Genomic DNA, 20,236 nt, shown 5'->3' with positions numbered 1-20,236 from the left:
TTGAATGGAAAAAAAAAAAAAAAAGCTTCAAAAAGGCTTGAACAGTTGTATGTGTGCTACATTTTAAATATGAGAACAGTTAATCCAGTGAGATTATTCGTATTCTTCAAGGATAGGCAGTTGGAGGGAACTGAAGCAAAGCAATGAAAAACGCCAAGGAAGCAGGAGCACACGTGTTGCAGTGTGTACATTATTTAAAGCATACATTTATTATTGAAAACATCATAATCTGAAACATTATAGCCTTGGAAATATGACATCTATGCTTGCACATAACACAAGGATGGAAGTGCACACAATCACTATTCTCACATATCTAATTTTTTCATCTCTTGGTTAACATTGCTGAAAACTGTTGCAAAGCAGCTGCCCCAGTGGGCACTGAGCAACTCAAAATTCATGAAAACAGGCTGCTAAAGACATAAGTGGTCCCCTGGAGGAATTATGCAGGCAAATATTCTAGCCACTTGAAAATCTACACAAGAGAGAATGCACCCACACAAGTAAGAGCAATAGTTTGAGCTTTATCAGAGTGCTGCTCCAGAAGAAATAAAACTGAGGTGTGGATTCTCCGGTGTCCAATAAGGCATTAATTGTAATCACAGCTTTTCCTGTGGTGAGGACATTCACAATAGCTTTCACAGGCTTAGTCTGATGTCTGAGCAGGGAATAGCTCCCACACGTCCGGCGTGCAACTCTGCTACAAAATGAACCAGACACCAGACAGAAGCTCTCTGGAAACTAAGTTTAATTAGTTCCAGAATTAATTAATTATTTAATTAGTTCAATGGAACAACTTGATTCTGAAATGTTTTTAGATCTGGCAGACACAGTGACACTTCATTATCCTGTTGCAATATACTTCAATCATGTAAGGGGAGAATGTATTTGTTACTTTTATTGAGTGTTGTTCCCAGACAATTAAGAAAATGTTCCAAAAAGGGAAGGGAAGGGAAGGGAAGGGAAGGGAAGGGAAGGGAAGGGAAGGGAAGGGAAGGGAAGGGAAGGGAAGGGAAGGGAAGGGAAGGGAAGGGAAGGGAAGGGAAGGGAAGGGAAGGGAAGGGAAGGGAAGGGAAGGGAAGGGAAGGGAAGGGAAGGGAAGGGAAGGGAAGGGAAGGGAAGGGAAGGGAAGGGAAGGGAAGGGAAGGGAAGGGAAGGGAAGGGAGTCTCTAGCTTGGATTGACTGAACAGTGAATTTGAATTAATCTTCTAATCACCTTCTGACCAATGTAAATAATGCTTTTTTTTTTTTCCTCATGAATACCACTCTTGTTTTTTCCAAATTTTGAAAAAAAGTGTGCTGGAATGAAAGATATTGTTAGGCTGAAAATATTTTTAACGTTCTTTTAATACTTTAACATTCTTTGCTGAAAATATTTTTGAATGTGACAAAGCGTCGTGTATCCCAAGAAATAAAGTAACAGAAAAACTGTATTTATATCATTGTTGTATTATGGATACAAGTTTTGCCACCTATTTTTCTGTATCAATTACTCATATGGTCACAATACTTGGACTTCACAATTCAATCTTTGTTTTTTAAACAATAAAACATTAGTCATTTATTTACAGTTCTCATACACGTGTCACTTTGCACGTGTATTTTCAACTTGAAAGGCCTATAGCTATTGTTTCTAAAACTTCCTTCAGATAATAACTTATTGAAAAATTTCATGTAAACTAGTATTTCCATAAATCCAGGTACAGCATATACTGCATGTGATAGAAACAGAGGTGTCATTGCCACTTAACAGTACAGCAGCAATTTCCCACTGCCAGCATCATCAACATAAGCCTATGCTTGTTTTATAATGCTGCATGTAGAGGAGCAAGTAGAAGTGCAGAATCTTTTCAAGCTCTAATTTTCCAGTAGTAGAAAGGGAAACACTTGATTTCAGTAATCATTAAGTCTGCAATATAAAATAATTTTACTCGTGTTATTCTTCATGAATGGCTTTAGACAACAAACCAGAGGGACATTAGCCATGATATTAATAAATACAAATTTGAATCAGTTAACATATGACCTCAATGAGGCATGTACACAGCAAGGAGAAAAGCTAGAAAAACAGACAGTTTTTCAGACTAATGTGACTAAGAACTCTGCACTCATCCTTAACAATTACATTCATTTGATTATACTTGAAATAAACACTGTGGAACTGAAGTAACTATTTAACTACAGAATTAGAAGTTTAGGCTTCTTACAGAAAAGAGGGCCTTGTTAGTTACAAATTTTAACTATTACAGATATATGTATTCTAATGGAAGCAAAGTAATTACAGCATAATTAACAAATTCCCTGCAGATGCTACATGAAATCATCAGTGTGTTTTTAAGACCTCTCTAAGTGAAAACAAACGAAAAAGGGTTCAAATGTCTTTGCTGGAGAATTTTGAGCTTGGATGTAGCTACCTGACAGTATGGTTCCTGAAGGTCAGATCTTGAAAACTTTCTATCTCCACTACTACAGCAACTTTTCTACTAGCAGCATAAAATATTTTGGTGAAGACAGTTTTATCCTTAAAGAGTGACTGTACAGATTCATCTATTTTTGCACAGCAGATGCTGCAGATGCAACAGACCTTCCAGTGGACAGAACTTGTGATTTTCTCCTCACAAATCACCAGGTCAACAGTAGTCAACTGATTTGGTTCTATGCCTTCTGCAATGTCCACTCATTGGCAGAGATCAACACAGCAAATCACGTGCAGGGTCCTGCTCTTCATGTCTATGGAGCAAGGATACTCCTGTCTTCATCTAGATCTTTACCAAGATCCTAATGGGAATAAAAATGATTATTGACGTTGTGATATCTGTCTACAGAAGGAGAGAAAAGGGAACTATTAAATGTAATCATAGGAAAATGCTCACTATACACGTAAAGTAACATTTGCTCACTGAAAAGTATTACCTGCCATGAGAAGGGAAGTGGGGACAGGTGAAGTTACTGTGACCTGGATTATGAACTGAGGTATGGAAAAAACGTAAGGAGGTTGGACTATACTTTTCCAATCTTTTTGCCATCATTTCCAGTTCTGTATCAAAATTCTGACAAGAAAGAAAAATACACTGTAGTTTTATTTTATTGAATTTAGCATTAGCATGCAACTTTTTGCATTTAGGGGTGGAATGTAAGAGTTAAATGAAGACTAAGATAAATATTACTGCGCTCCCAAGTCAAAGATCTCAGAACTTTTCCCTGGATACCTATTATTTTCTCATTGCAGCCAGAGAACCCTAAAGAGGTCAGGTTTGCAAAGAGGCAAACAGCAGCGGCTGAGAATTCTTCTAGTGCTGCAATTTGGAATGGGGAGATTTCTTTCAGATCCAAGTAGTTTCTTCCATGCTCAGGACTCCCATGAAACCAAACAATTCAGAACTGCCCCTTGCCTTAATTATCACAAAATGTTTTGGCTCCACAAAGTTTAAGATCAGATTGTGCAATCTGTAATTGCTGAATCATTACGTTTCTGTTAATCATCCTTAGACTGAAAGCCTTTAGTTTATAACTGATTAAAGTTACTCTTTTACAATGCCGGCCACCTCTGAAAGCATTTGGAGTTGTGTCTGTCATTCCCTTACCAAGGATTTGTGTGATGAATTGAATTCATTCTCAACAATGTTGTATTATATTTCTCCTCTAAGTGTATTTGACATCAACCTTTTTGAGTAACTGTCACTATAAGAATATATAAATATCTGTGTAGAATAAAATGTATTTTATGCCACACAGCTGTCAAATATGTGCTCATCCCCTAAATACAATATCCATCCAAATTATGTAGCTGTACAGATTCCCAGCTCTTTATGAATTTTTAAAAAATGGATTAGATATCCAGCAGAAGCTTATAGTGTTTTAAGAGCGCTCTGCATCACATTGGTGCATTGATTTTAAATATAAATCCACATTAATCTGAAGTAATTGACTATCTACATTAATAATAATGTTCAATTTTCATGAGGGAAGAGAATGGCTCTTGTGCCAAGACAAATGAAATTTATTACTAGAGACAACAGAAGTTGGGATGAAAATCATTATTAAAAAGTATGAAAAGGCTTTTGAAAGAATATCTATTGAAGTTGCTCTGGGTAACTCTTCAAGAAAAACTGCGTTTGTTAAAAAAAATACAACTAAATAAGAACATAAAAGGGCAGTTGGGTTGGCTTCACAGCCTAATTTGTTTCAAACATATTTATCAAGATACTTATTGACTCTTGGTCAATACAACCCTCTGCTGGGCTTTTTTCCTCTATATTTTTATAAAACATGCCACCAGGAGTTACTGTTTTTGACACAGATGTCAAAATCCCGAATTAAGCTCTCAAAAGCTTCCAGCTGTGTAAAAGTAACATTTATTTGTATGCCTAGAGTGGCCTAAGATTATTTTTAATTTCCTTAACTACCCTTTTTTTTCACTGCTATCTTGAGGATTTTACACTCACAAAGAAAACTGTATGGTGTTGAATGGAATATATGTGGATAACAAAATGCTGAATCCATCATGCCAGGATTTTATGCTGTTAATTAAATATGCCTCCAATTCATCACTGCATTGTTACATGCTTTCCTGAACACAAACCTAAATTCTTACTATATAGGTTAACTTACTGAAGGTCCTCATTTTTTTCACTCATAAATATGTACTATTCAATGTGTCGCTATTCAACATTTTTCATAGAGTTACTGCTTATGTGTATTTTAGGTTTCAACCTGTGTAAATTTCATCCATAAAATAGCATCTATTTACTATTCTATGAAAAAGTGGTTTAAAGGAAAGCTTTTGGTGGAATTTTGGCATGCTGTTGTATTGTTTTCCAAGCAACAGTCTTGACTGCATTTTCAGAATGATGAATTACAGTGCTCTGAATAAATTTGACAAATTAGAGTTTAGTTAAATAAAATCCCAAACTCTTTCTCCTTCCTTTCAAGAAAAGAGAATAATGCTACTTTTTTTTTTTTTTAATTGACTAGTTACATCACTAAGGAAAACAATTATATTTGAGTTTTAATGCTATTTATCAGAATTGATGAGACCTTAACTCATCCTCTGCTTTAGCATCCACATATCATGAAGTTAGTATAGCACTCTTTTAATAGGATCACAAAAGGAATTCAGGAGAAAAACAGTGCAATTTAACCAGCTGCTATCTTCCCATGTGTATGTCTACACTTCTACTTTAAAACTGAACCAGTAACTCCAGCTGTACATCACTGAATAACATTTCTGCATGAAACAGTGTTACCTCTTTTGCTGCTTACACTTTTCTGCACAACTTAACTACTTTTATGCTTCACTGCACAGAGATCGAGGTTTCCTGGCTGTCAAAACATACCAATAAGTAGACATGGCTTGGAGTCAGATCTTTTAGGTAAACATCAGTGGGAAAACAAGCCTGAGAAAAGCAAATCATTGAAAAAAGGGGAAAAAGTAATGATCATTCAGAATATTGCCTCATAAATCGCTCTACACAACCAGGTCCCTGTAGAGTATGAAATGGAAATGTTGAAAAATATTCTAAAACCTCATCTGAGATGTTAAATACGCAGTCAGGAGCCCTAAAGATGTGAAGAATACTTTTGGACAATGAGTTGAGTGCAAGCTGAGAAAACCACAACTGGCTGAAACCTCAAACAGAAATAGCTAGAGCAATATAAATCCTCATATAAATAAAATGGTGGTAAATAAGGTTTTTCAGCCTAGGTTCGTTTTCCTTCTTTCCTTTTGTTTGATAACATTGTCAAGCAAGGAGCAATGCTCCAGTGAACACTGCTTTATAAGGGTGTGGTACTTGCTGGGAGTTTAAGATGTGAGAACAAATGTACACCTCCAGACTGCTTCATCATGCAGAACACAGCAAATTCCCACCTGTTTTGAGCAGAGCTACTGATATCTTTTTCATGCCTTATTCCAGTCAGCAGGATGTGGTCAATGTGCTTATTTTTAATAAGGAAATGTCACTCTCAGCCCCTGAGTTGCCTTTCTTGGGGGACAGCCCCTCTGCTACTGATGGTGGAAGGATAACAAGGTAGCAAATTGGTCTTTTCTACATTGCCTTTGCCCAGTCGTTATTTGCTTCTTAAGACTGTTTTCATAAGTGCCAGAAGTTTATTCATTAAAAACAGTTTCAAACATCATTGGTAATCCTTTCATTTTTGTGAACAGAAAACATGGTGACTGTTGTGCTGCTCAACTAATGGCTACTCTGAAACCCACCAAAATTAAAGGAAATCTTATTACTGACCTAATGGGTTTTGGATCAAGCCCCAGGGTAATCATTTAGATGTATACACTAATGCACATCAGTAGATACAAAGGAATATAAAGACTCATCATAAAAACTGCTTCTGAAGCTGTTGAATTGCTTTTTCCCAGAACAGTGAATCTGAGAAATAACAAAGATTAAAAATGGTGAGATTTACCTATTAGGATCTGCTACTACATCTATTAAAATTAATGTCCTGTATACAGTAAAGAAAAAAATGTAAGTTTGAATGCAAATGGCAGGGCACAGAAAGGAACAGGAATAATTAATATTTGGCAGAAGGGTCTAACACAATTCCCTGGTGAATATTTCATTTTGTAGAGAGGCCCTTTGTAGATCACAGTGAGACTGTTGTATGGGGTGTGCAGCTTCCACAAACATCTGTGATGTTGACGGTTAAAAAAAAAATCCATGTTAAATTGGATTTAAATTTGTTCATAGCATTGGTAACAAAAAGTTTTACTTGTTCTATCTGTGAATACAGTGGGAAGAGCTCAGGTAGGGGGGGCTGACAGTGGTGCTTGACAGCAGGAGCAGAGCCTGGTCCTGGACCACCATCCATGTGCCCTTACTGGCTGCGTAAGTTACTGCCTAACTGTTGCCTTTAAGTTATGAACTGTCAGGATTTTGACTTACAGTATTATGGCTAAGATGGAACAGAAACCTCATAGATCAAAACATCTGTTTATCTTCTATAACACTGTGGCAGCATGGCTTTTTCTACTCAGTAAATAATGACACCAGCAAAAAGGCATATTAAGGTGAAAGCTCTTACTGACAGTTTCTGAGTAGTGTTAAATTTGAGTCAAATGGGAAAGCTTCAATTTGCAGAACAGAACGATTTCCGGCAGTAGTATGATTTGTGTATGCTTCTTCATACATGCTTATGGCTATACTCACCTGCTTTCAGCTAAACCCCAGTTTGTGTGTGAAATAAGAGGGACTGCGTGAGTCATAAAAAGATCCTCTAAGTCCTTAAGAGTTGTATGTTTCTGAATATGAGTGGGAAAAAGAAAGAGAACAGAAATAACGCCAGAAGAAAAACAACAGGAAGAAACAGAACAAGGAAACAAAAACAACAGAAGAATGTGTAAGCAGGGAAGTACTGTGCAGACATTGCAGATGCTCTTTACCTTCTGTAAGAATCATCCTACAAAATCTGTAATATGCTGGTAACCAGACATGGAAACATAAGAGCTGCCTTTGTGCATGCTGGAATGGGAGGATTCCTAAGCCTACTAAGCCTTACTTCCCTTCCACCCAAGTCAGTAAAATAGCAGAGAAATTGGAAGAAAAAAGATATTTTGTGAGTCACCTCGAAAATAGGGCAGATGTTTCTCCACAATGTAATGTAATCATAAAGAGAGAAAAAAACTAACTATAAAGCATACAAAGGATAAGAAAAAAACGTTGATTGTCATTGTCCAAATGACTACAGGCCATCCCACTATCAGCTCACCAGAGCTTTCCCGCTGTGTTCTCATCAAGAACAACACTGAATTACAGATTTTCCTGTTTCTTATTAAAATATTCAACATTAAAATCATCACTGTAACATCTCTTTACATACTCAGTGTGGTCACTTAGTGTCCTGGTGTAGCATTTGAGAATGTACTAACGCGTACTGCAGATGTAATTTAATCTCTTTAATATTTTTCTTTTTGAAATGTAATTTGATTTAAGAGGAGATACAAAGAAAACAGTTACATCACAGCATAAGGTCTTCCAAGCACTTCTGCCTATACAAGAATGAGGGAGATAAACCAGCAGCTGTGCACCCTTCAGTACTGCTCAGATAGCAGCTGAACAGCCCTGCCCCATCAACAGCCAGACACAGCTTTCAGTACAGAGCTGCTAAGGTACGTGCTGATACCAGACATACACTGTTAACCAGAGCAGCTTAACATCAGTATTGCAGAATATCCCCAAAGACAAAAATAATGCTAATGCATCAAACCAAAAAACACTCCTGTGAAAACTGAGGCAAAATGACTTAGAGTTTGATAGAATTCTGAAAAAATGAAGCCTAATTCAAAATGTCTCTTTGATAATCCGAGGAACATCCAAGAGGGGAAGAGCAGAGCTCCACATAGCCACTACCTCAGCTCTCTCAGTCACTTCCAGGATGCCAGTGCCATGTAACTCACCATCCAGGCAGTTTTACTGCCATCAGCTGAACCTCTCACAAGGGAAAGCTGATAGATAATTCTTCCAGAGCTGAAGATACTTTTCTGAAGGTACTTTAGCATCTCTTCATCTGTTGCTTCAAACCTCCACAAGAACAACCAAGTATCAGAGATGCAATGTGAGCTATAGACCGAGGAAAAACCAGGTTCCCAATGAGGCCTCTGGCACTTAATACTGGCACTGACCTGACTGTGATGCTGGTAACACCAGTGGTGAGGAACCGAAGGCTGCAGGCTCATGCTTTCTGATAACATATATCCCAAACCTAAAGCTTAGAGTAATATTGCTTTCCCAAAGCAGAAATGAAAATTCATCAATAGATTCAAGAACCACAACTATCTCTAAATACATGGGACCAAAAAGCCCATGCAATATATTTAGTATCTACAAGACAGGGTTATTCTCTCTAGTTTCACGCCTACACAATGGAGGAGCAGTTACCTGCTTTCATTCACTTCATATGAGCAAAGAACCTGGATGTCTCACATGCTGAACTATTCTAATAATATTGGAAAATCCTCACTATTATTATTTTCTTTATTTTTTACTCATTCAACTTTTACATGCAGCCGGGAGTTAAAACTCTAAAACAGGCAACTGCAGATCCATAAATTAGAGGAATAAATGTACACCAGATGCTACCCACCCACATGCAGCGTGGCAGAACTGCTACCATTTCCAAAAACGCTCCCATTGATGTATCCAGCCTCTCATACACGGAAACACACCTGCGTCCCCTGACTGCACCCACCCTCTGAACACTCCTGTTGCACGGGTCTTTATGCCCTCTCATTTGCTATATGTAAAGAGCAGCACGCTGTAATTTCCCCCCTAGCTGCAAACATCTGCACCGCCGCTCGTCCAGGGGCCGTCCCGGGGCGGGAGGAGGCGGGGCGGCGAGACGTGCCACCCGGCCGCTCCCGTGCCGCAACCTCGCGGCTCTCGCAGGGCTGCGGGCCGGCAGCGGGGCCCCTCGGGGCTGCGCCCGGCGATGTCCCCCCGGTGGCAGCCTGGGCGGCCCGCGGCGCATCGCTCGCTGCCGGGCGTGTGCCATGTCCTCGCTGGTGAAGGAGGACCTGGCCAAGAGGCTCTTCGGGCCGCGGCGGCTGCGGCTGCAAGAGTTCATCGAGGTGGAAGGCTCGGGCGCGGAGCGCTGCTACCTGTGCGCCGCAGGTACCGGGCTGCCCGCGGTGGGCGCGGGGCGCGGGGCGCGGGGTGCCGGCCGGCTCCGCGCTGCCCGGCGGCGGCTGTGCCTGCTGGCGCTGTCCGAGCTGCTGTTTCCTCCTCCTTCCTGAGAGCATGAGCGCTCTGAGCAGCGCGGAGACTCGAGGATCTCCGCACAGCTGTTGGTAAACGTGCGGGACGTGGCAGCGCTCGGAGTGATTGCTGGAAAGAGGAATGCTGGAAAGAGGAATGCTCTTTCCTCTACTAGGAGGTTGTTGTTTTTTGTAAAACAAAGCGTAACGATACATCCGCTTTGCAGGAAGTGTTCGTCATTTTCAGAGCTTCTGTGCTATCTCTTGTCATACTTTAAAGTCCTGCATACTGCCCAGTTACTTAGGTAACGATTAACTGGGCTTATGGCTTAAACAAATACATGTTTGAATTAGTAATTAGCAAGAACCGTGATTAAAGCAAGATTGTGTGACAAAATTAATTATTTGGCTCTTTACTGAATTTGATTTCAAGTGCATGTGTTTCTCAGTGACTTTAGAACATGGTTCTAGGGCTGTTTGCATTATGTTTTTAATTATTATTTTTGTACTAGTGGAAGCTGATGGGAAAGAGAGAAATTCTCATGCATCTTGTGTTCAGGAAACGTTCAGATGTTGTACCAAGGGACGTGATTCAGTGGGAAATATTGGTGATAGGTGGGCAGGTGAACTAGATGATCTTGGAGGCCTTTTCCAGCCATGGTGATTCTATGATATAAGCAGTTGGGTTGAAAGGAATGCTTTTTGCATTCTGTTTCCTCTTGATGATCAAAACACACAGAGCAGATAGAAATCATCTCTGTATTTCAGAATTTTTTTGGCCAATATGGGATGATGGCAAATATATTCTGTGATCCTTATGTTTGAAAACATCTGGTGAATAGTTGTATTTTACAGATTAATGGACATACTGAGCAAGATCTGTTCCCAGCAGATGTGATTTTAGTAGAAGAGATTTTATATTTTAGAACTTCAAAGATAGTTTTAAGATATGGATTCTTGAGTATTATAGAGCTTCTAAATGTACAAAAATACCAACCTGATTCATAGTTTACAAAACAATTTGGTAGAAGTGTGATTAGATTTGTATAGTAGAATTAAACAGTTTGGTGTTAAGAAACTTCCAAAGAGGAGAAAAAACATTTGCTATTTATACAATTTTAACTAAAAATTTCTCCCTAAGGTAGAGAAGAACAAGCCATTAGAGAAAGCCTCTAATCAGCTTGATTGATTGATTGTCACTGAAGACATAAAGGAAAATGTATGTAGAGTATCCAGTATTAAACTCTCTTAATATATTCAGGCATATTCAACTGAGTAGTAAGTAGAGTAGCACTCTAATTCTGAACAATGGGTTGCACTCATCTGCCAGCAGTTACTGTAATCTGCTGTGATTCTGTACTCCCTAAAATCTTATCCCCACAATACATCTTCACTGTATTCCTCTGTATTTCAAATTAACATAAGAGAAAACAAAAACAACAACAACAAAAAACCCCAGTCAAACTGCATGTAGGCAAATGTTTAGAAGTTTATACCTTTTCAAATCTATATTAAAATAAACTCTTGGCATGGATAACTTCTTATTAACAATCTTATTTTTGTGCCATATGCCCAACCTTATTTCCCTTCCTTTTTTCAAAAAAGCAAGTCTAGGTTTTTGTGCGAAGACAAGAGTATCCTTTCATTAAATGCTTTCTTTGTGAGCCCTGGAAGAATGCAAAGCTGAAATGCAGCTACATTTAGGAACTTGCACAAGTCTGCCTGAGAACAATGGCAGACTAACATCAGACTATCCAGTGGAATGGAGAAAATCCAGAAAGGTCTTCAATCCATGGAATCATTGAGAAATAACTTGTGCTCTTGAGGGCACTGTCATAACCATTCCTGCCACAAGAAAATCTTTGAGTTCAGTGAGTGAAATGGTAGATCTGAACTCATGTTATTTATCAAAAATATAGTTGTCTTTAAAACGGCAACTGAATTCAGGACCCAGTGATATATCTAAAATGCAGGAAAATTAAGATTTTATAGGTGAAAACTGCCCACCCAGGTTTCACCACTGAGCAGAACGTGCTCCTGGCTTCATTATTCTTACTACAGCAGTTTCTTAAACACATCTGCCTCTGTCCTTATTTTGAACAATTTCTGTTCTTACATGAGTGATAGAGAAATGGTAGTCTGTGGGTCTCAGAGGTGCCTAGGACATCTATTTCTGAAAAGACTGTGGGCTTTTGGGTTTAGATTTGTTTTCTTCTAACTCTGAGGGAGACAACATACTGCTTCACAGGGCAGCAAACAAAATGGGAGAAAATCAAAGTGAAAAAAGCACTTTCTACGAGAAGCCTACTAGATGCATAAATGAAAACATCGTTCACAGAAGGTGAACAATACACCTGTGATCTTTCGATTAAAAATCATTGGGCAACTATGACTGTTAGAACCAAGGGGAAAAAAAACAAACAAACTAGTGGTGTGTGTTTCACAGCAGGCTGTTTGAGAAGCCGTGCGCTGAGGGAATTACAATTAATTTAAACATTTTCCTCTTTTTAATTTGCAGTGGAAAGAAGCTGGATAATCCTTTGTTTGTCTTTATTTTTTAACCATCTTATAAAAAAAAGTCAGAAGCAAAGCATGTTTTAACATAAATAAGATAAATCTAGTTGAGTTTCAGAATGGATTTTCAAAATTCCAGGCAGAATTTAGATAAGAAAGAATCTTGGTCCTTCATCTGTAGCATCGCATTATGTTGTCAGAGGTGACGGTTAGAGTGATTAGCTGTTAATCTCAAAGGTGGCTTGGGGAAGTGCTCTGCCCAGCAGCTGCTATGCTGGGTGTGCAGAAGTTGTTTCAGGCTGCAGTGCTTTTCACACTAATTGTTTCGTGTTAAAGAAGTCTGATCTTCTACACAGCACTCAGTGTAATCAATTAATAATGGTAGTTATTACAAGGAATGTCTGCACGCTCTTTTTATTCTCATTTCCTGTCTAAGTCAGAAAACAGTTATTTCTACAAAGATAGCACTGAGCAATGTGAGGCTTTAAGAAGTATTTTCAGCGTTACTTTGGTTAAGTGACATAAATACATTTGATAGGGAAGTGAGGGTTTTGTTTAAAAATAAGTCCGTAAGAGAACTTCATCCTCAGAACAGAAAGCAGTCATACTCACAAGAGCCTTGGTAGTGATTTGGCAATTCTCTGACTTTAGTACCCCCAAGGATTCACCATCAAAATAATCAGGATATGTGGATTATCCCCACGGTTCCAGTGCTGGAGTTTGGCCTTCACTGCACTGTTGGTGAGTTCAAACCAGAGGCTTTTGCAGTGGAATGATTGCCTTTTCACAGGATGGGGAAGCTAAACACTCGATCTGTTTAAGACAGATAGGTTTTGTAGGCTGAGAACACTGGCCTATTTCTACTCATACTGTCATTTCAATTTTTATTTCAAATGAAGTTTAAGTATTTTATTATTAGAACTTTGGGGAAGTATTTGCTTGCATATCATAACTATTTTTGTCTTGCAGTGTCTAAAAGTGAAGAAGTAGAAATATGTATGGTAAAACACTTTCGAGATCGAGAAGAGAAATATGAAGTAGTTGAAAAGTGGTTTTTAAAAGATCTGGAGATGATTGATGGAAAAGAAGCAGATACTGTAAGTGTTATGTATTATTAAATACACAGAATATAATTCTATTGTGTTGCAAGTTGGAATACAAGTATTGAAATGCATTTGAAGGACATTATCTGATTATCTTATTTTTAACAAAACAAAACAAAAAGCCTCCATGGTTTTTTGAGTTTATTGCATGCGAGAGGGTCCAGATTGCATTTATATTTATATTTATATTGCTTGAGGTGTGGGGAGAAAGAGAAATTTTCTTGTTTATTTTAATTTTCATCTCTCCTGTTGAGATCTGAGGGACAATCTGGATGTTTTCTCATTTGTTCATTGTAACTGGGAACAAAAATTCACAGCACGCAATTCCTGGTGTAAATTTGAATTGAGATCAGTGTATTTGAAAACATGTTTTTGGAGACTCCTTCCATTTGAATTTAGGATCTTGTTGTTTGTACAACAAAGAGAATTTGTATCAATATGTAAAACATCATCTTTCACATAATTTAAATTTCATTCACATTACTTGCATCAGTTGAATAACTGAATCAAACAGCTTTGGCTAGCTATGATTGATATTATTGCTAAAGAAGTCATAATCTCTCAGATTCAATTACAGAAGGGTAAATGAGGCTGCAATACAATATACAATTTTATACAAAACACCAAAAGTAGAATTAAATTCTATTTTACAGAAGCTATAAGAGTGCTTTGAAGATAATGTCTTACTGTAGATAAAGTGTTATAACAGGCATCCATGCATATAAAATGTCGTTTCGGAGAAAATTACTTTTTTACCTTTCATGTTTCAAATGAACATAAAATAGAATTGAGATTATATTTTCCTGATGACATAGAAATCAAGAGCCAACAAAAGGGGCGTCAGAGTCTTGATTCAAGGAAAAATGACAGACTCCAGCTGTACTCATTCCATCCTGACAACTGTTCTCTTTTCAAAAAGTCTTCCACAGCTCCTGCATGGGCAACCAGCCACAATCTCTGCAGCTGTCTGCAGTCCCTTGTGCGTTGCTCTCAACTCTAAAACTAGAAACCTAAGAGACTGTGGAGGTGAGATCAGATTCAGAGTATCCACGAATCACGCGAACTCTTTGCAGCTTAAGCCAAAGGGGAAAATAGCCAAAGCTAATAATATTTTATGTACTCTCCAAGTTATCTTGCAGCTGGAGATGTTCCTATCCCTTTACCAGATAAGGCAGCCAGAAGATTACTTATTGTTTGCCTACATGGACTCATTCACTTTCAACTTTTTTTTTTTAAGGTTTCTTTTTTGTTTGTTTTTAAAAAACTCAAATACACTTCAGAAATTATTCAGCCTTCCACAACTAGGATGTTCAAAATCTTATTTTCGGTTACAGAAAAGCATAAATGAGCCTCAAACTCCTCATTACACAGTGATTACCACTGATATAAATATTCATCATATTGCTATTCATATCCATGGAATTTAATACAACTTAGCTGTTGCTAGTATTAATTGTGCCAAGAGCTTGAAAGCACACAAAATTACAGTTTGGGCAGGAAGAGCAATCAATATTCTTCTTCTGACAGGCAAGTCAGAAGGCAAGTGTGTTTTAGGCAACATGACAAATTGGTTCACTTCAAAACAGCATTGTATAATCACAATAAAGTGCAGTGTCTTCCTTAGACAAACTCTGAAAGTTTTACTTAGGCAAAACTCATAATGGCAAAGAAAAGCAGCTACTTATAAACAGTTAATTAGTAAAATTTTACAAGACTCTTTAATAGGAATAGCAGAAATACACAAAGTCCATAGCTAATACTTTTTGGAATCCATAAAACTGAGAAAAAGAAACCCTAAAAGTAAGTAAACAGAAAACAAGAAATTGCCATTCTGATGTCTATAATGCATGTAATAATTTTGTTCTCAATTTTTTTTAGGATAATCCATATTTTGATATGCACTTCCACAAAGTCTACAGTATGGAGGCATACAGTTGTGCATCTAAATACACCTTTGCTCGAACGCTAAGCAATCTGAATGAAACGTATCTTAAAAAGGACTTGAAGATTGTGAACTTTGATAGCACCTACCTAAACGATGATTCGATCTGGTCATCCAACAATAGGGATTGTTTAGTACTTATGAGAATATGCTTCTATGCTTCCAACCTTTTATGTCTCTCCTTGTGTCCTTTGTCCTGAAGATGTATTTTATAACGTTAAGGGGACTGGTTGATTTTGCTAACCAGCATTTTATAAATTATCTGATGAAAATAACAATAAATGATACGTGATATCTGCTTTTTAATTTTACCTATAAGTCCACAGAGGAACCTCTTTTTTTTTTAATATCCATCTGACCATTAATTTATATGTATTAGAAGGGCCTTACTGGCAAATGGAAATACATGAGGCTTTCAAAAATAAAAGGACAGTGATTCCTAAGTTCAGTGGTGGTTGTTAATGTAAGATAAGTTCACTGTTTGCTATATGTTTATAGAGGTATAAATCATTTTTCATGAATAGCTAGAAATATTGGAAAATACTTTAAGAGCGTTAGCAGTTCATTTACATCCTAAAGTAGAAAAATAAAGCAAGAAAAATGAATTTTGCACAAGAATGATGCATGTTTTCATTTTTCAAATGTGTTGAAATACAGAATTCTGTTAAAGAGATCACACCTGCATAAATACATGAATCAAATACTCATCCTGATGAAGTATGGAGTTTTGCATTTGTGTACTGTGGGACCAGTTTTTACCTATGCACTTACAGTGATTTTTCCTCCTGAATATCAAGTGCTCCCTTTGACCTCTCCATTACTTATGATATTGTCATAGAAACATAAAATGGATATTTTCAAGCAGAATTATTTTATTTGTCAGACCTTTGAAAACTTTTTTTTTTATATCACTAGTGTTTCTTTCTTGCAACTTGTTTATGTACATGAACAGGACTGGTTAGGGAATAGCACCTGTTTATGTCTCTTCTCTGCCTCAGGACTAAAAATTAACAACATTGTCTCGCTCCAATTTATAGGAGGGAGAGGAGGTTCTTTTATTATCTATATACCCAGTGTGAGATTAAGAAACAACGGTTCAAATGTTGGTCCGACCAGTTTATTACAAATCTTAATTAGGGAAATGTGGAAGGGGAGGACGGACACTGTTATGAATTAGGGTAATGGGGAAGGGGAGGAAGGCGATAGAAAAGAAGAAGCAAGGAGTCTTTATAGGAAGCAAGAGGGACATAGTCACCACCATGGATCCAGCGAGGTTCGTAGTTCAGTCTTTGATCTTCAGTAGTGGTGGGTCGTCAGGCAGAGTTGTTCTATTGATGACTGCGAGAAGCACAACGAGGATGGCCCCTTTTCAATGCTTGAAAGTGGTTGAGTCAGCTCTCCTTAAGGTGGCAGCTTCTGGCTCTGGGATCTCAGCAGAAACTCCTTTGTTCCCATCTTCCAGGCCTTGCCAGCAGATAAGAGGGACCAGGGATGCCCATCTGCATCCTGCTTCTCACAGAACACGATGGTATCATTCCCCAATTTTTCCACACCTAGCTGGAGCAGTTTAGTCATAGGCCAGATCTTCTGCCAGTGAACACTCCTGAGCATTCTCATCCGCTCTTCTACAGAGCAAGCAGCTTTGGAGGAAGGGGCTTTCAAATGTTCCCAAGGCGATATCCATTGTCACACAGTTAGCACCCATCACTTGCCTCCTTAACAAATCATTCAGAGTCTTATCACAAGAAATACCTCAGGAAGCAAGCTTTGAGCCAAAATAACAAAGAAGGATTCACAAACATACTACTGGAAATCCTATATGAACAGTAGTTTTTGGCGTTTAGTTACAATTACTTTGTAGGTGACTGATGGACTTCTCAAAAATCATAGAATTAGAATTATGAGAATAACTTTCATCAGTGTCTAGCTACGTTAGCGTATTCAGTGCACTACATAAATGTGTGTTAGTATTTACATTTGCATTGAATGTGGGGTGGATTCTACTGAGTGGTTGGGAAGATCTCACCCATAACAGAAAAATAACAGCTGGACTTGTGACAGTATAATATTACAGTAGAAATGCAGGATGAATTAAAGCTGTATTGACCAAGAGCTGAAGAGGAACAATTTCAGCAAGAGGCACAGTGATATTTCTTGGTGTCACCCAGATGATCTAGCTGGCTACTCCCCCCCACCACCCCCAGAGACAACAGAGAAAGCAATGCCATCCCATTCTGTGCCATTCTGGTCACAACTTCCTGCAGGAGAAAATTCACTTTCTCTATTGGCAGCCTAGAGAGTACAGAGAGAGTAGCTCTAGATTAAGCCAGCTAAGTACCAAAGTTGATAAATGTAAATAGCTCCCAGAAAATCACAAGCTGATTAATGTCCTCTCTGAGTAACTGCCATCATGGTTTTTTGTGGAAGGAGATCATGACTTGGTCTTGGGAGCCTTTCACATGGACTCCCACCTTTGAAAACATTTGTGCAAATGTACTTTGGATTCAAAGTTGAAATAAAATCAAATAAGTGAGGGTATATTTGAAAAACTGTATAAAATGTACAGCTTTCTACTTTTCTTTTAAAATGTTAACCTACTGCTTGTATATAAAAAGGCCATATATTTGATTATCTTAATAAGTTACATATTTATTCCAGACTTGTAAATTACACACATTCTAACGCAAAACTTAATCATTATCTATACCTTGACAGTTGTGAAGGCAGTTTATATGGATTAACACTAATTTTCAGCAATTTTTGAAAACTTACAGCTTACATTTGTCACCTAAATATTGTTAGAGAGAAGGATTGTATTTATAATTATTGTTTATGAAATGCAGTTGTTCTTACCAGAATGTCTTTGAGGTAACTCAGTCCAGCATTTGATCCATCATTACAAAAAGTATTTGCCCAACATCCAGGCTGTACAAAGACATTTTACAATAGCATGTATAAAGCAGAACTTAGTTATATATTGTGCCACGTTGTCTTGTTTGAATATATTATTGTAAAGTTAACAGTGTTTTCTGTGAAGTCAACAAATTCTTTGCTTACTTGGCACAAGGAATTATTTTATGGATGAAAGAATCATTCATATGGTAATAAAAAAAGTAGAATCTCTAATAATTGATACTCAGAGCATTCTTTTGAAATACAGCTACAATTGGTGACTTCCTGATCTGTTGGTGCTATATTTGTCTCATTTTGAGTGATCATTTTGATCTACTTCTGGGTGCTGGGAGGAGATCTGCAGCTGAAAAGGAAGCCCCCAGGAGTGCTATAGAACATGAGCTGGCACTAATCACACAATCACGTAATCATAGAGGTTGGAAGGGACCTGTGAAGATCATCCAGTCCAACTAAAGCAGGTTCTCCCCAGTAGGATGTACAGGGAAGCATTCAGGTGGGTTTTGAATATCTTCAGAGGAGGAGAGTCCACAAGCTCCATGGGTAACACTTTCCTGTACTGTCACCCTCAAAGGAAGGAAGGTTTTCCTTACATTGGTATGGAATTTCCTCATATGATGCAAACATTAACAAAAGAGCTATAACATGATACAGGGGCTCACCCCCTCTCACTTTGGCTGGAGATTTACATATTGAAACAGGCAGCTCAGGCTTTTCAAAGAAACCCACTGGCTTCGCTTTAGGGAGACTGTCACTGTTTGGAAGTGAATGTAACAAGCAGAGTGTAAATGAAATTCTCGCAGTATCCCACTGCATCTGTGATCCAACTTCTCTTTTCTCTTGCTGATCCTAAGGCAATAGAAGCTCAGAGGAGCCTTTTCTTCCGCTTCCAAAAGTGTTTTCAATTACATTATACCTGTCCTGTGCTGTCTGGGTGTAATGCTATTTCAGAGGCAAAGATTTCAATCTAATTCCTGCCTATACTTCCTTTTGGTGCTCTTACACTGACTGTTAGGCATTTGACAAGTACTGTAGTTTTATTCTAACAATTTAAAACTGTGTAAAGAAAGACATTTCAATTTTGGAAGGGATGCAAAGTCGTTTACACAAGAGCAAATTCCCTTACCTTGGAGCCAGCTCACTTCAGCATCATGCATGTGGGAACTACTCGAGGCTGTCCCACTAGCAGCAGAAGCTGCTGTTTGAAGATCAGCTCTGCAGAGCTTTCCCATGGCACTTTATGGAGTGGGACCATGATCATCTGTGTTCATTTACGTGCCATATGTCTTCATACACATCTAGAAGTAAATGGTTCCCCATGAGTGCGCACCAGAGCATCATCAGCCTTTCACTCCTTGAAAACAAAAACATCTATTCAATAACTAAATAGTTGCCATCCATTGCTTCCAAAAATAAAACTGAAGTGAAAAAGAGCCTTGTGCATCAGCCCTGTGCATCTCTCCAGCTGTTCTCCAGTTTGGTCTTCAGTGTGCTCTGAAGTTCCAGACTACGTACTCTTCACTAATCACGCTCTCTCTTGGGTGGCTGTTTACCATATCAAATGCCACTCACCTGGATGTGATAATGGTTTTCCTAGGAATTATTTGTTAATAATAGAAGTGCACTCATCTGCCTCGATAATCTGTAGAATTAGAAGGAATAAACGGTAGTAGCTTCTAAGCAATACAAAAATAAGGGGAGACCTCATCGCTGTTCACAACGACCTGAAAGGAGGTTGTAGCGAGGAGGAGATCGCAGGTGACAGGATGAGAGGTAAAGGCCTTAAGTTGCACCGGGGGAGGGTCGGGTTGGATGTCAGCAAACAGTTCTGCTCAGAAAGAGTGGGGATGTATTGGAACGGGCTGCGCAGGGAGGTGGTGGAGACACTGTCCCCGGAGGTGGTGAAGGAGCGTGCAGATGTTGCATTTAGGGACGTGGTTAGCAGGCACTGCGGGGGCGGGTCATTGGTTGAACCAGATCTCAGAGGTCTTTCCCGACCTTAATGACTGACTTGCGGTTCTACGACTCACACCGCGCTGCCGCCCCGTCCCTGCCCG

The 20,236-nt window shown here is 38.5% G+C and overlaps 1 protein-coding gene across 2 annotated transcripts; it reads left to right on the top strand.

Moving 5' to 3' along the window:
* Window positions 1-9,354: 9,354 nt before the first annotated feature.
* Window positions 9,355-18,342, top strand: EXOC1L (exocyst complex component 1 like). 2 transcript variants are annotated; one of them, XM_048942955.1, is made up of 4 exons: window positions 9,355-9,627; window positions 12,876-12,965; window positions 13,194-13,321; window positions 15,206-18,342. In XM_048942955.1, exons 1-4 carry the CDS (start codon window positions 9,507-9,509, stop codon window positions 15,467-15,469), a joined length of 603 nt encoding a protein of 200 aa, XP_048798912.1. In that variant the 5' UTR covers window positions 9,355-9,506; the 3' UTR covers window positions 15,470-18,342. The 2 variants fall into 2 exon arrangements, with proteins under 2 accessions (XP_048798912.1, XP_048798913.1); XM_048942956.1 differs by lacking the exon at window positions 12,876-12,965.
* Window positions 18,343-20,236: the final 1,894 nt, after the last annotated feature.

The sequence above is a fragment of the Lagopus muta genome, chromosome 4 (assembly GCF_023343835.1).
Source record: "Lagopus muta isolate bLagMut1 chromosome 4, bLagMut1 primary, whole genome shotgun sequence".
In the NCBI taxonomy this organism is placed as follows: domain Eukaryota; kingdom Metazoa; phylum Chordata; class Aves; order Galliformes; family Phasianidae; genus Lagopus; species Lagopus muta.
The sequence above is the reverse complement of the archived record's forward strand: the minus strand, read 5'-3'. Positions and strand labels throughout refer to the sequence as shown.